Consider the following 13,108-nt stretch of genomic DNA (forward strand, 5'->3'; position numbering starts at 1 on the left):
ATCAATTGTCTACACGAAAGTGCTAGTATAGAACAAATCAAACGTTTTTTTCCTAAAAAAAAGTGAGTGTTACGTTCAACCCTTGCTGGGTTTACGTTTACCGGTCCGGCCTTTACGGAGTCGTTTGAACGACGGAGGTACATCGGCGTTGCGGCGTTCGACAATGCGGGTCGCGATGGGCATTTCCGCACGGTTGGCCTTGGCCATGACTTCGTCATCGATGCGGGGCATGTACTGACGGTCCGCATCGGCCGGTGCGGCGCTGGCCACGGCCGCCAACCGTTCCCGCTCAGCCATTCGTTCCCGGAGCAGCGCCACCGGTGCGGTCACCCCGTGTACGAGTGGCGTCCCCGGTGGCAGCAAGGCCGCGGGATTGGTCGGCGTTAGTTCGACGCGGCCTCGGTCGGACAGTGGTCCCGTGAGCGACGGCAGGGCGGCCCCGGGTTGCCACGGATCGATCCCGCTGCCGACAATGGTGCTCGGTCGGTTGGTGCCGGGGAAGGAGCATTCCAGGTCGAGCGCGAGGACGCCTTTTCCCAAAACGGGACCGTCGCCTCGAATTTCACGAGCCTTTTGTTCGAGCTGTTTGAGTGCGATGAATTGGTTGGCGTACTTGGCCTCGGGCGGCGGGGCGGTCGCCAGCGAGGGCAAGCCGACGGCGGCCCGAAAGGCTTCGGTCCGGAGCGCCGCGCTTTGTCCCATCGTAAAGAGGAAACTGGTAACGAGGTAGATCTGTACCCCGGCGGGCATTTGGGAGGTAAAGCAGGGCATGAATACGGCGAGCGATTGGAAGACATCTTTGAGCAAGACACCGGTATCGGCCTTGGCCACGGAGGGTCCGCTCAAGCTGCGTCGGCCTATGGCGACTTCTACGTTGGCGTACATGACGAGTCCGGCGAGTACGGGCAATCCGAACCACGGATCCGCTTCGGTCAAATCCGGCACCCACGCCACGCTACTTTCCACGAGTTGCTGTGCCAGTACGGGATCGAGACCGTTCACAATTTTGCGCAGATCGACGGAAACGTACCAGAAGAGTGGTACTTGTAGGAGGGGGGAAAGAAAGACGGCCATGGGGTGTATGCCGTGCAGTTTGTAAATTCCTCCCAGCGTCCCCAAATTGGTCCGCATAAGCATGAGTCGTTCGCGTAAAGGCGCGTTCTTTTGGCGCAATCGCTGCCAGTCGGCTTGAAAGAGGGATAGTAGGAACTGTACTTCCGGAACGACCTTGGCGAAGCGTGTCGAGGTCTGCGCGCCGTACAATACGAGCGGAAACAATCCGATCCGGACCATTACGTTAATGGCGGCAAAGCAGGCCCAGTAGGGGACTACACCGTCCGCGTGTATCGCTTTGAGGAGATAACCACTGCCACCCCAGACCGAAACATTCTGCAGCACTTCGGGCAACCAAGTGATTTCCGTCAGGTGACGAGACTGAAAAGCCGCTGCTGGCGAACGTCGCGTCTCGGACAATACTCGGGATGCATTGTTCCATCGGAGTTTGTTGTGGTTGTGGTTGTCGTAAATGCGGTGGGTAGTACGTGCAAGTACCGTCGGACGCCCGTGGCAATCGGTGTTAAAGGTGAGTGTCCGTATCGTTGGGGTACACGCTTTGGTGTGCTGCCACCACAACCTCGTACGGAATCGTCTGAGGTATCATCGTAGCGCCCATTGGCCAGAGTCGGAATGGCAACGATCCTGTTGCGTGTGCGGTATTGAGACGCTCGTAGCGTGGCCGATGATAGCAACCTCATGGTAGGAATCCCATGTTGTATGGACAGGAGTGATGCAAGTAATTGGTTGTGTGATTGGTAGGTAGGTATGGAGTGTCGTGAGGTGTCGTGCGGATGTGTGGATTTTTGGGCCCACACCGCGACAAAGGATGGAGAACAAAAGGATGGGGAACGAACGGTATAATATACCTCTACTAGTACTACTACTACTACTAGTACTACTACTACTACTAGTACTACTACTACTACTACTACTACTACTACTACTACTACTACTACTACTACTACTACTACTACTACTACTACTAGAGTGCTGAGGTGGATTGTGCCGAACCGAGAAACGAGGGAGGACCTGTGTACGAGCGTCGGACGGACGCCAAATCCTACGAATCCAATCTCCCGGTGCCATTCCCGATCGCTGCAGAGCCCCACTCGTAATTGTGTCGCAGTGCGAACTAACTACCTCTAGTAGAGTTGCATAGGTATCCGTGTACCATCCTACCTTGGCGGGAATACCCACCCGAGACCCATTCCCCCCCCCCCGTCCGCGCCCAAATCATTCGTAGTATTGGGGAACATTCGTGGTTGTCGTCGGTACAGGAAATAGTATGTATACATGTATATGTACATCTATGTATATAGGTAGTATGCGTAGGGAACCAGTCGCAAAGAAACGAGCCAGTGGGACTACGGGTTTTCTTCTACCTACGGTAGGAATACCTACTCGGAATGGCACGGGAAAACCATCCGGGAATTTTTTTTCCGTTCCCAGTCCATCGTGTTGGGTTGGGTTGGTATTGGGGACCAACTTTGTTCTCGTACACCTTGTTCGGGACACTAGTTGACCAAACAACCAAAAGCATCGTTGACGTGTGGGTACGGATTGGATTTTATTACTACTGACGGAACCAGACGAAACACTCGGGTACGATTTCTCCATCCCCGTTGGTTCGTTGGATAGTTCCCGGTACACGGACTTGAAGTGTTCCCCCTCCCATTCCATCTTTCGATTGTCAAAAGGGATACGGTACGTGCCGTCTGGCTAGAAAAAGGAATTGTCCTGCGGGTATATTGGTATGTATCATCCCTTACATTTCCTTACGTCTTGGTAGGTAGGACGCACAAACGTTTGGTTTCTCTTTCTCCCTCCCTCACTGCCGTTTTTTTATTCAAAAAGTACCAACCAGACACACAACTGTGTGTGTGTGTGTGTGAGAAGTGTCTACCCATTATTCGGGGTGCCTTACGTCCGGATCGACCCCATCCCATCCTACAGACGGTCGCTGGCGCCACACGCCCACGGCGACACTTTTTTCGAATGATTCCAATCCCGACAGCCCACGGCAATTCCGATGCGGATCGGAACGAGACTCCTCGTGTGGTCGTAGTGCCGTCGACGGCAACGCCTGTACACGAGACGACTCGTCACGACGGTACAACAGTGACACCATCGTCTCCGGAAAATACCGTCCCCGGACTGTTGACGGCCTTGCGGTTCCAGATGGAATACTACTTTGGTGAGACCAACTGGCCACACGATCGGTATCTACAATCGTTACTACGTCCCTTGCCTAATAGTCGTTCCGAAACCTGGTGTGTACCACTCGCAGCACTCGGACGGTTCCCCCGTGTCCGACACTATCACGCTCAACTCGTCGTGGCCAGTCAGAGTCAGACCATGGCTACGACACCATCGTCGTCGTTGTTGTCGTGGCCCAACACGTACGCCCAAGTCGTCGACCAACCCGCAAACCCCGCGTGGATACGACGGGCGTTGCAACACAGTACAGTCTTGGGTGTGAGTGACAATGACGAATGGATTGTACTGGTCCGGAATCGGCATGGCACCGACCGCGTTGCTGTTACCGGTACGCCCCCCGACGGACACGAACCGTATACCGTAGATTCAATCAAACCTCCGTACGGTTCCAGTGCCAGTGCGGTCAATCACGGTACGATACCCGCAGCCTATCCCGCACCCGCCTGGATGCCGCCGAATCTCGCTACCGCCATGTACCATCCAGCAAGTAACTTACTCTACTACACTCGTCATGGAATGCATCCCTACGCCTACCCTCCCCAACAAGGATTCGTCGCCGTGAATTACGTCCTACCCCCACAACGCGGCTATTCCATTCCGGCATCGGAACACTTGTACGCTGCGGCTGGTGCGATGCCAACCGCGCCCTTCCACGTGGACGTGGTACCACCCGGTGCCGCCGACGTTCCCTCCGAACCGGTGCAGAGCGGCAACACCACCACGGAATCCTTCGGTGACCACCCCGTTGTGCTTCGGGAACCCGACCCTTGGGACTACGGCGAGTTCGCGGACATGGCACCCCCACCACCCTTGTCGGTGACATCGACGGCCGCCACGATTGCACCCGAAGAAGACGAAGGCTTCGCTCTGTTTCCGCCGGAAAACCTGACCGACCCGTCCTTCGTGCCGGACGGGACTCCTTCCCGAGGGATAGTAGGCTATCACAAAGCCGTGGAAGAGCACGTCTACAGTCCAGAATCCAAAAAGCCTACTCACAAAGTGTTCAGATCCAAAGGACCCCGTCAGTTTTGCAATCAGTCTGGAAAGAAGCAATCGTTGCCTCCACAAGAACCTCGAACCCCCTCGGAAGTGAAAAGGAACACCACCAAAAAAGGCTCGCGCGGAAACCGGAAACAAGGCCGTGATGCGAAGGTCCCTTCACCCTCCCCCAACGAGATGAAAAGTATCGGGGACGGAAGTGCATCTGGCAAGGAGCAAAAGGACCCACAGCGGGGAGGCAAGGGTTCCAAAACACGCACACGAAGCAAGCAGCTCAGCAAGGGGAAAATGAATTTGCTGGGCGAGCATTTTCCAGCGCTGGACGGGAACGTCGTGTCATCGTTTCCGGTACCCACAAAGACGCCACTATCCGCAAGCGAAGGAATTTCCACCGAAGGGGTCCGGAGGAAAGTAGCTGCAAGCGACACGCGACTAGAAAAATTTGCAACGCGCTGAGGACTTGGAAAAACGACGACCCGTCCAAAGTGGACCTCCAGGTGCAAAAACACAAAGTAATAGATTGTCATGAAGTATATCGGTGTTGCCAACTGTAGATTGGTACTATTTATTCTCTTAACACTGCCACCGACAATGATAGAAGCGACAGTAGACTGCAGAGTGTTGTTATTTGAAAGGTCGGCACCCAAGCAACCTTCACGGCGTGCTCGATGCCGGCGACGTAGCCATTGAAGGCGGCGAGCAGTCCAAACCCCCCAATGTCGAAAACGTCTGCTATCGTGGCCGATGATTTAGCTCCTCCCCGAGCGAGAGCATAGAGCGATGGTGGGACTGTTTCGGAATAGATAAAAACCAATAGTGAGATTTAGAATATGTCCACGCGACAATGTCTCTCACGAAAGAAGCACGCAAATGCGTGCAGGAATGGACTCACTGTAGAAAGGTATTGCAAAAGAAAACCCCCATAGAAACATACATCCAGCAGCGGCAGTTTCAGACAGTGTCCAAATTCCCGCGACGTGCAGTAGTTGGGCGATGGAACTGACGGCAGCAGCTCCCAATAGTGCCACCAACGAAGCTGCTTGTTTGCGCTTCGATATTTTCGCGTACAATGATGATCCCAGTGATATAGACAGCAAACATCCAACGGCGTAGATAGATCCTGTTTGGGCGGCAAATGCTGGCGTCGACCGGTATACTTGACTCATCAACGTTGGTACAAAGAGTAGGAATGACGCAAACACCATGAGACACGACCGGCTGACAAGATGCAACCAGAACTCGGGAGTCTTGGATTCTCTCCTTAAAACAAGTAAGGAATCTTTCATTGTCGGCTTTTTATTGGGTACGAACGATTCTTCGCTAGGATCGGCAGACGCCTTGTCCGACACCCCACGACCAAAAATGGTCAAAAGCGCCACCGAGACTACTTGTAGGGCGGCGGAAACAGTGAACACGACCCTCCAGGGTTGCACCATGCGGGTTCCAAAATACTGCAGTACGGAAGCAAACAAGGCAAAGGCGACGGCATTCCCGGCTCGGGCAGCAGCGGCCAGCATACCGACTCGCGACGCCCATTGGTCCGCCGAAAATGCTTGGTGAATGGCGTTGATACAACCAGCCCAGCAGGATGAAAAAATAAAGTCGACGCAGATCCAGGACGCGGCAAAGACCAAGAAGCTTTGCGTAGTAGATATCAACGCCAACAATCCAGCAAGCAGCGAAAGGGCAATTTGCAAAGACCGAATACCTCCGACGTGGTCAATGACGGGTCCAAGGACCAATTTTCCAACCGCCACCGCCAGCGTCGCCACTGTGAGCTGTCGAGCCATCAATTGTTGTGGCGGAAGAGTCCACGAGGGACTAAACGTCAACCCCGTCGACGGCGCCAGAAGCATGGGCAATACACTAGGTAAAGCGCATTTGGCACCCATGACGGTAAAATAGACCGAAGACAAGGCTATCGCCATGCCCCGTTCTTGACGTCTTTGTATTTGTCGTTGCTCGCCTTCTTCCAACTCCACTGCTTGCGTAGCTCGCAAAGCGACCTGTTGTTTCTTGGAGGGTAGCCGGGAACGCGTTTTCGCCCCACCGCCAACGGAACAAGCGATCATATTGTTAATGTGCGTCATTTTTGAAGCACTTTCCCGAAGGCTTTGGTTGTTTTTTGTGGTTGGACACGATGATGGAAGTGTATGGAAGGATGCGTTTGGTATCAGGGGACAATCTGTGCTGAAGCTGGTCCCCGAGGACACAATGAGACACAACAAGCCCGATGCATAGGTAAGTCTACAATCTTTCATGATGGTTGCTGGAGCAAATGTTATGGAAGACCTTCGATGGATCGCCTCATCTTTGGAGGTCTCTCTGTCACTGGTGTGGAAAGTTAGGCGAACTCTTACCACTCTCGTCTAAAAAGCCCTTGGTCGGCATTCTTCGCCATCAACTGACAGTTGACTGTGAGTCGTTGCTATCGACTTCACCGAGCAACCCCAACTTGTAGTGATTCAAATATCAAACCTTTTCCAAATGAGCAATTTGAAATAAATCTTCCACGTGTTTGGTTTTGATTCACGGGTCAAGTTCAGGTAAGATGACGTTGGTAGGACCCATCTCCTTCATACTCCATCGCTTGTAACCTCAGATTGGCCTTTCAATCGAAACTGCTAAAATTCCGCATCCGATGCTGAGGATTGGTTTTAGACGTTGACTGTGAGATCACGGTCAACACAACAGGAACGACGTTCGAAACCCAACGTGCGCTTTTCTCGGAACCACCGAGAGATTCTTCAACACACAACTATTTTCTTCTTACCCTCCAATGGAGTGGTCTTTTCGCAATTCTCAACCGAAAACCACAACAAACCGTTGCGTGCACGTGCAATTGAGACCATGAGGGCCCTACAACCAATGGCGATTGGAAATCGGAGTTTTCTTTGGCTTTTTTCTCTGCTACTTAGCTTTCCGCACACACTGGCAAGTTACGACATGTCATACCACACTTCCACGACTACGACAACCTATACTGCCACTCCGACCGCCGACACGTACCACATTGAGCCGTTTCAAGGTCACACTCATCACATAGATTTACGAACATCACTAAATCTTCCTTTTGTGCGCGTCGAAGACACGGCGTTGATACTACGCTACACGGCGGAACTGAATCGTCGTCTGGAACAGGCCACCCTACGTGACGAAACCATCCGCCCCGACGGCGCTTGGGAAACAAGCAGTATGGATAACGCTATACCTCCAGACCGTCGTGTGGATAATAGGCAGCTGCATCCTTGGGGCGTCGCGCGGATCCGACCGGCGCCGTCTCGGATGGATGCTCTTGCGGAGCGTCTAACCATTTTTCACGCGAAAACTCCGCGATCGGAGCCGTCATCCTCGTCAATGCCCCGCCGTGGCGTGGCACGGTGGGGTCCAGATTTGCATGCTTATTTACAGCACTTGATGCGTGTACTTTCGGTGAACGGTGAGCAGAGCCCGGAGCTTGCCTTGGCTTTAATGTATCTGGATCGTGCCTGCTCGGTGGAAACTCCCCGGAGCCCCGGTATCCACGCGTGTCCTTTGGTCACACCCCGAACGGCACATAGACTCGTGTTGACGGCATTTCTAGTCAGTGTCGAAGCGTGGCAGGGGAAGAGCGTCGTACAGATGTACGATGAGATAAAGTCGCTCGGTATTCCGCTGGAAACACTACTGGCCATGACTGATTGGATGAAAGAGGCCTGCGGTCATCAGCGGCTACTGATCACCCCGGAACAGACACGGCATTGGACGCAATCTTGGGAAGCACGCTTTCCATCCGCCCCGTTGACATCCGTATCATCGCAAGCGACGTCCTCGACGGATCTAGCTGTGCCGGCCTTTCCTCCACAAGTGCCTCTAAGGCCTTCCACTTTGACGACGACAAAGGAGCAGGAGGCGACCTTACCAAACTCAATATCTGAATCGGAGCTTTTGCACCCAAATCACTTGGTCCGCGCCGCATAACGCCCCTCTCCCATCCATAGAATTTTGACTAAAAACAGTAAAGCCTATGATGTAGTTTTGTAACATATAGCACAGGTGGGATTCATAGTCAGTCTACTTGAAGTAGCCGTCTTACAATAATATGTTTTGAGTGTGTAGCAATTCGTATCAATGCTGCAGAATTACAAAGCGCAATAACGTTCGAGTTCTGGGAGCAAACAAATGTGTTGACGGTAGATAATTGTTTCGTGAGTAGCGAGGTTTAGCAAGGTTTTCGAGTTTGTCATAGCTTGCTTTGGCCGTCCAAGCTATGTGTTCAGGTTTAATTGTTTCAAAGGAGAGCGCGTGCGCAAGAATACAGTGGTATGGAGAAGTACAGGAAGGATGATATAGAGCAGGTACTTCTACGCGGCGTGTGCAGCCGTCGAGTTCCCGATCGGCGGTGGAAAAGACGAAGATTCCATCGAGGAACGTTGCACCGTATCGAATAAAGCACTTGAGTTGGAGCCAAAGGGAGTAGCGGATGTCACTACTTCTTGCTGAAGGAAAAACAGATCCTTCGCGATGGCCTCCGCCATACCATTTTCGTCTTTGGACAGCTTCAAATCATTCATGGTGGAGACCGCAACAACTGGTTCGTCTGTGCTATCCCCTTTTGGTTCTTCTTTTTGTGACATTGACGCCAAAATCGCATTCCAAATCAAATCAACCGAATTGACCCACAGAATACGGTGTTGTGCTGGAATGACACTGTAGGTAATACAATGTACGAGCGGCCAGAATTTCCACGCGGTAAAGACAATGCCACCAATCCTATGCTTGACCGTCTGTTTGACCGTGCTCCAATCGTCACCTTGCAGAAGCCCTACAGCCGAGATATATACGGAACACTTGACGGTCAAATAAATGGTTTGATCCATAAGGATCTTTTCCACACGGTTCCAGATACCACCCTCGACGGGAAGAATGTGATCACTGAATTGGTAGTATTCATGTACGAGCGGTCCGAAGCAGAGACCGATAAAGCCGTTCCGGAGTGTTCGTGAGGCATCAAAGTCGAGAACATTCTTCTTTTGAAAAAGTGTCTGGGACAGCCAGTCACCGAGCAGGTATATGACAACATTAATAAGCGTTTTTGTGAAGATAGGTTTTTCTTCCAGGCTCGATTCGTAGTTGGCCCAGTTGTCGAGAGGGATACGCATGGCGATTTCCTGGAATAGTAGACAAAACAATCAGCTTCTGGTTTTACTTGTTGAACCAGCGATACAAAGATAAAATGCCTTCCACTTACACTCTGCGTCCATCCTCGAGTCATACCGTGATCAATGTTAAGCACGGTAAAAATGACAAAGCCAAAACTAACGGCCAGGAGTGTTCCGTTGAAGAGTTTCTTTTTTAGATCTTTCCATTCTGGATCCATCAAATCGGCGTTGCTCGCTGGATCGGGCTCATCAATCAATCCGATCTCGTCTACGGATGAATCCAGTAATTTAGTCGGCACATACGTGGCTTCGTGGTTTTCTAATGCTGGCGGAGGTAGGAGTTCTTCGGATTTCGTTGATGATTCCTCTCGATCTACAACCTGATTCGACGGTTGCAGGCCTCCGGAAGATTGCGAGAATATCGCGGTAGGTCGAACGCCAGCAGCGCTAAACCTGTTCTTGCGGATAGCATGATTGTATGCATTCCGATACGGGATGGGATTGGGAGACAACGCTTTCGTGCTTTGGATTGTAAAAGCCCAGGATTTTGTTGTTGGCGGTAGGCTGAAAGCAAAACACCATACGAGAAGGAATGCTGAAGTCGCTTGTCGCCTCATAGCTTCTTATCTGCCACTCCGAGACAATATTGATTTCACAGATTTAAGCAAAGAGCGCTGTCAAGAATTGACAAATCAGCCCTGTTGCGACCTTTTACACAATTAAAGTCAGATTAGAGAACCCCCTCCAGAGCTCGAGCACAGTAAGACCGATGAAGGGAATCACAATGCCGCGGAGTCTTTTTGAGACTAGTCGAATATGTGGTACTACACTAGCGATCTTGCTATGCTGCACGCCTGTGCACTGCTGCATATAGGTATTCGTGAGTACACCAAGGAAAAGACCAATACAACAGGGAGAACCGTTGTCTATCTCTACTAGAAGGCGGAGCGATGAAGCGGATGAGAAACGAAGAAGCACTTCGCATCGTTGTCCTCATTCTAGACAGACAACTACAACTTCTAGCTAGTAGAGCAGCGTAGTTACTTGACTCAACGGAGGACTGCAAGACAACGAGGCCATACGGGCCCTTGGCGGGATGGGTGCCTGTCCGGCGGCATTCGCCACGTCGTTTGAGAAGTTTCAATGTGCTCGTGACTAACCTTAAATGTAAAAAGATCGAAGCTGTACATGTACTACTAGCTGCAACTTCCGGAGTTAACTGTAAGTACCCCCCCCCCCCCCCCCCCTATGCACAGAGATAGAAACAGCCCGTGGAAACGATCGGTTGAAATTGACAGTAACTCGGAATAAGGTACTCACAGTCAGTGTCAACGAAAAACAATCCCTCGATGCTCAAGGTGATGGATGATATGGAAGACAAGCCAAATAACAACTCCCAAACGGGTGCTGTCTTGTGCCCGTTTGGTGACGAATAAACTCCATCAGCCAATGAAGCAAAACTAAAAATAGCGATATCTAATTACAAAGCAAAAATGGTGACCTTTTGAACAAGCTGATTGAAACCACCTTGTGTCAAACAAAATCGGCAAAACACAGGCCGCGTGTCAGAAAAAATTAGAGCGGTCGTTCGAGTTCACAAAAAGATTCTTCAGTGAGAATCGACGTTCGCGACAAGTGTGGCTTAACACTCTCCGCCTTGGCTTTCGTAAAAGGTTCCAAAAAATGCTTTTCCTTCCGTTTTCGCGTTCCCAAAGATAGAAGGTTTAGCGTTTTGCGCCTAGTTCGTTCAGTAATTTCGTGCAAAGTTTGTAAATTGAGCGTGGCGTTTGTTCTGCGGCGTTGCACTCGGGTGATGTTGACGGGTTTTTGCAACGCCACGATTTCCGCTCGACTGTATCCGGCCTCTTGTAACATTTTGACGCGCAAAAATGCGGGCATGCACATTTCTGCACGATCTCGGCGGTTCGGTCGATCTTGCTCATATGCATCCAGTGGGACACTGGATTCTGATTGGTGTGTCCATTCAATGGACAAGGGTGGTCCGGAGGATCCTCCAGGGTTGTCGCCAAGAACAATAGGATATTCTCGGATCTGAACGTTGCCAAAACTGACATGGCACGACTCTAGGTCAAGGTCGTGATCTTCCTGCCTCATGATTCGTCGGGAATGCGAGCAGTTGGTATCAAGTTTGACGCTTTCAAGTTGGGAACGAACACTCATAATTCCAACATACCCAGGAGGTTGGGACGAGCACAGCTTTTCAGGAGAAAAGACAGGGGTGCTTTCCTCTTCCTGATGGGAATTGGAAGCGATGAGCGCTAAAGGATCCGTGTCACGAGCTACCATTGTTGGTTTTTATAGAATGTGCGCGATATAGGTGATTTGCTTCGTTTTATCAACTGTACGGCAATGCGAATATCGTCGTCTTCCCCGTTACTCTCTCGACCGAGAATCGACAAAGAAAGTCCGAGGCGACCAGGATCGATGGATCCGCAACGAATCGGATCACCTCCGTGTCCGGTCGTGCAAATACGTCCCCGTCCTCACGATGACCAGAATTTTTGACAAATTCCGATGACGACGAGGGAAGAAAGGCATTTTACAGAGTTCTTCATCGTTCCGATCGTCCAAATTCGAGCCGCTTTATATGAGGAACTCTTATGATCTATGTCACTTTCGATTTCTCGATTAAATGTAGTCAAATTTTTTCTGAATAGATTCGTTCAACGGTGTTGATCTTCCGTCGTGACTTATGACCCAGTTGCTGACGTATGTGCAGCCCAGAAAGGCCTGCTGTCGGGGAAGGCTACATGCTGTAGCCAATCAAAACCAAACGGAGAAATGGTCTTCCAACTATTATTACCTTGCATGCGTGGAGATCAAACACAAGTTCGAGCGAATAGCCCTGCCCTATTAACGTGTTATGCGATAGGGGGAGTTCCGGGCCGACAATAATCTGACGCCTCGGTTTTCTGACTTCACCGTTGGTTAGCTGTTAACGAGAGTGGTACGACGGCAGACGAGCCCGCATGAGGACGAACAAGTAGGGCTCCAATTATCCATAAGTCCAAAGCTGAAACTATGCCAGTGACTAACTGAGAAGACTCTCACGACCACAGTCACCGACGAAGTATAAGCGGAACTTACCCAAACGAATATCAAACAACCCAGTGAAAGGTTATATGACCGAATATATAACAAGCGTGATGGATGCTACGATTGAATGACTGGCATATAAAAGACCAGCATCTCAATACAGGAAGTAGATAGAAACGTAATGTGAAGCAACTCACAACTTAGAACGAGGTAACGAACGGAACGGTTACATCTAGGTTAGGCAGTGGATACGGATAATCTACTGGGAACGAACGAGTATTTCAACAGTTAGCTAGCTAGCTCCTTGGTTCTCTAATGTTGTGCAGACGGACGTTCCGTGGACTGTGAATCCCATGACACGCTGGACCCGAAGATCGCCGAGGCCGAGTTACATCCGCCTAAGCCATTTACTCTGCTGGCCGCAACCAAACAATGTCGAAACTTTGCTAATCTGTTCCCGACCTACACCACATCGTAACAAGCGGGGTGCAACTGTATTCTGTATCATCAGTAAAATAAAGAACAAGTTTGCGTGGTGTATCCGGTACTCTGCCAGCGCGTTCCGCCGGCACAAATCCTGCCTCTGGCCTCCTTTTGCATTCTTCCTGTTTTATTTTACTAAAATTATCAATTGTTGA

At 51.0% G+C, this 13,108-nt stretch overlaps 6 protein-coding genes across 6 annotated transcripts; 2 read left to right on the forward strand and 4 right to left on the reverse strand.

Annotated features, from left to right (window-relative positions):
• Positions 1 to 30: 30 nt before the first annotated feature.
• PHATRDRAFT_42866 (predicted protein) lies at positions 31 to 2,736 on the reverse strand (the record flags this gene model as incomplete). Its single annotated transcript, XM_002177240.1, has 3 exons — positions 31 to 1,648; positions 2,236 to 2,363; positions 2,443 to 2,736. 3 exons carry the CDS (start codon positions 2,734 to 2,736, stop codon positions 76 to 78), a joined length of 1,995 nt encoding a protein of 664 aa, XP_002177276.1. The 3' UTR covers positions 31 to 75.
• Positions 2,737 to 2,888: 152 nt separating this feature from the next.
• Positions 2,889 to 4,806, forward strand: PHATRDRAFT_42867 (predicted protein). The gene has a single exon (XM_002176734.1). The coding sequence runs from the start codon at positions 3,052 to 3,054 to the stop codon at positions 4,726 to 4,728; it is 1,677 nt and encodes a 558-aa protein (XP_002176770.1). The 5' UTR covers positions 2,889 to 3,051; the 3' UTR covers positions 4,729 to 4,806.
• A 39-nt stretch (positions 4,807 to 4,845) lies between these two features.
• On the reverse strand, positions 4,846 to 6,598 carry PHATRDRAFT_42868 (predicted protein; the record flags this gene model as incomplete). The annotated part of the gene is made up of 3 exons (XM_002177241.1): positions 5,207 to 6,598; positions 4,925 to 5,061; positions 4,846 to 4,851 (listed from the first exon to the last, which is right to left on the reverse strand). Exons 1-3 carry the CDS (start codon positions 6,531 to 6,533, stop codon positions 4,846 to 4,848), a joined length of 1,470 nt encoding a protein of 489 aa, XP_002177277.1. The 5' UTR covers positions 6,534 to 6,598.
• Positions 6,599 to 7,218: 620 nt separating this feature from the next.
• Positions 7,219 to 8,232, forward strand: PHATRDRAFT_31968 (predicted protein; the record flags this gene model as incomplete). The annotated part of the gene is made up of 1 exon (XM_002176735.1): positions 7,219 to 8,232. The coding sequence occupies one exon, from the start codon at positions 7,219 to 7,221 to the stop codon at positions 8,230 to 8,232; it is 1,014 nt and encodes a 337-aa protein (XP_002176771.1).
• Positions 8,233 to 8,873: 641 nt separating this feature from the next.
• Positions 8,874 to 9,631, reverse strand: PHATRDRAFT_8963 (predicted protein; the record flags this gene model as incomplete). The annotated part of the gene is made up of 2 exons (XM_002177242.1): positions 8,874 to 9,422; positions 9,503 to 9,631. Coding segments are annotated over 2 exons (678 nt in total), but the record flags the coding sequence as incomplete, so codon positions are not given.
• Positions 9,632 to 10,988: 1,357 nt separating this feature from the next.
• On the reverse strand, positions 10,989 to 11,720 carry PHATRDRAFT_42870 (predicted protein; the record flags this gene model as incomplete). The annotated part of the gene is made up of 1 exon (XM_002177243.1): positions 10,989 to 11,720. One exon carries the CDS (start codon positions 11,718 to 11,720, stop codon positions 10,989 to 10,991), a length of 732 nt encoding a protein of 243 aa, XP_002177279.1.
• Positions 11,721 to 13,108: the final 1,388 nt, after the last annotated feature.

Source organism: Phaeodactylum tricornutum, chromosome 1 (genome assembly GCF_000150955.2).
Source record: "Phaeodactylum tricornutum CCAP 1055/1 chromosome 1, whole genome shotgun sequence".
Classification (NCBI taxonomy): domain Eukaryota; phylum Bacillariophyta; class Bacillariophyceae; order Surirellales; family Neidiaceae; genus Phaeodactylum; species Phaeodactylum tricornutum.

Bases quoted from the DNA above. Each gene is read 5' to 3' on its own strand.
- PHATRDRAFT_42867 (XM_002176734.1), top strand. From the start codon at position 3,052: ATGATTCCAATCCCGACAGCCCACGGCAATTCCGATGCGGATCGGAAC.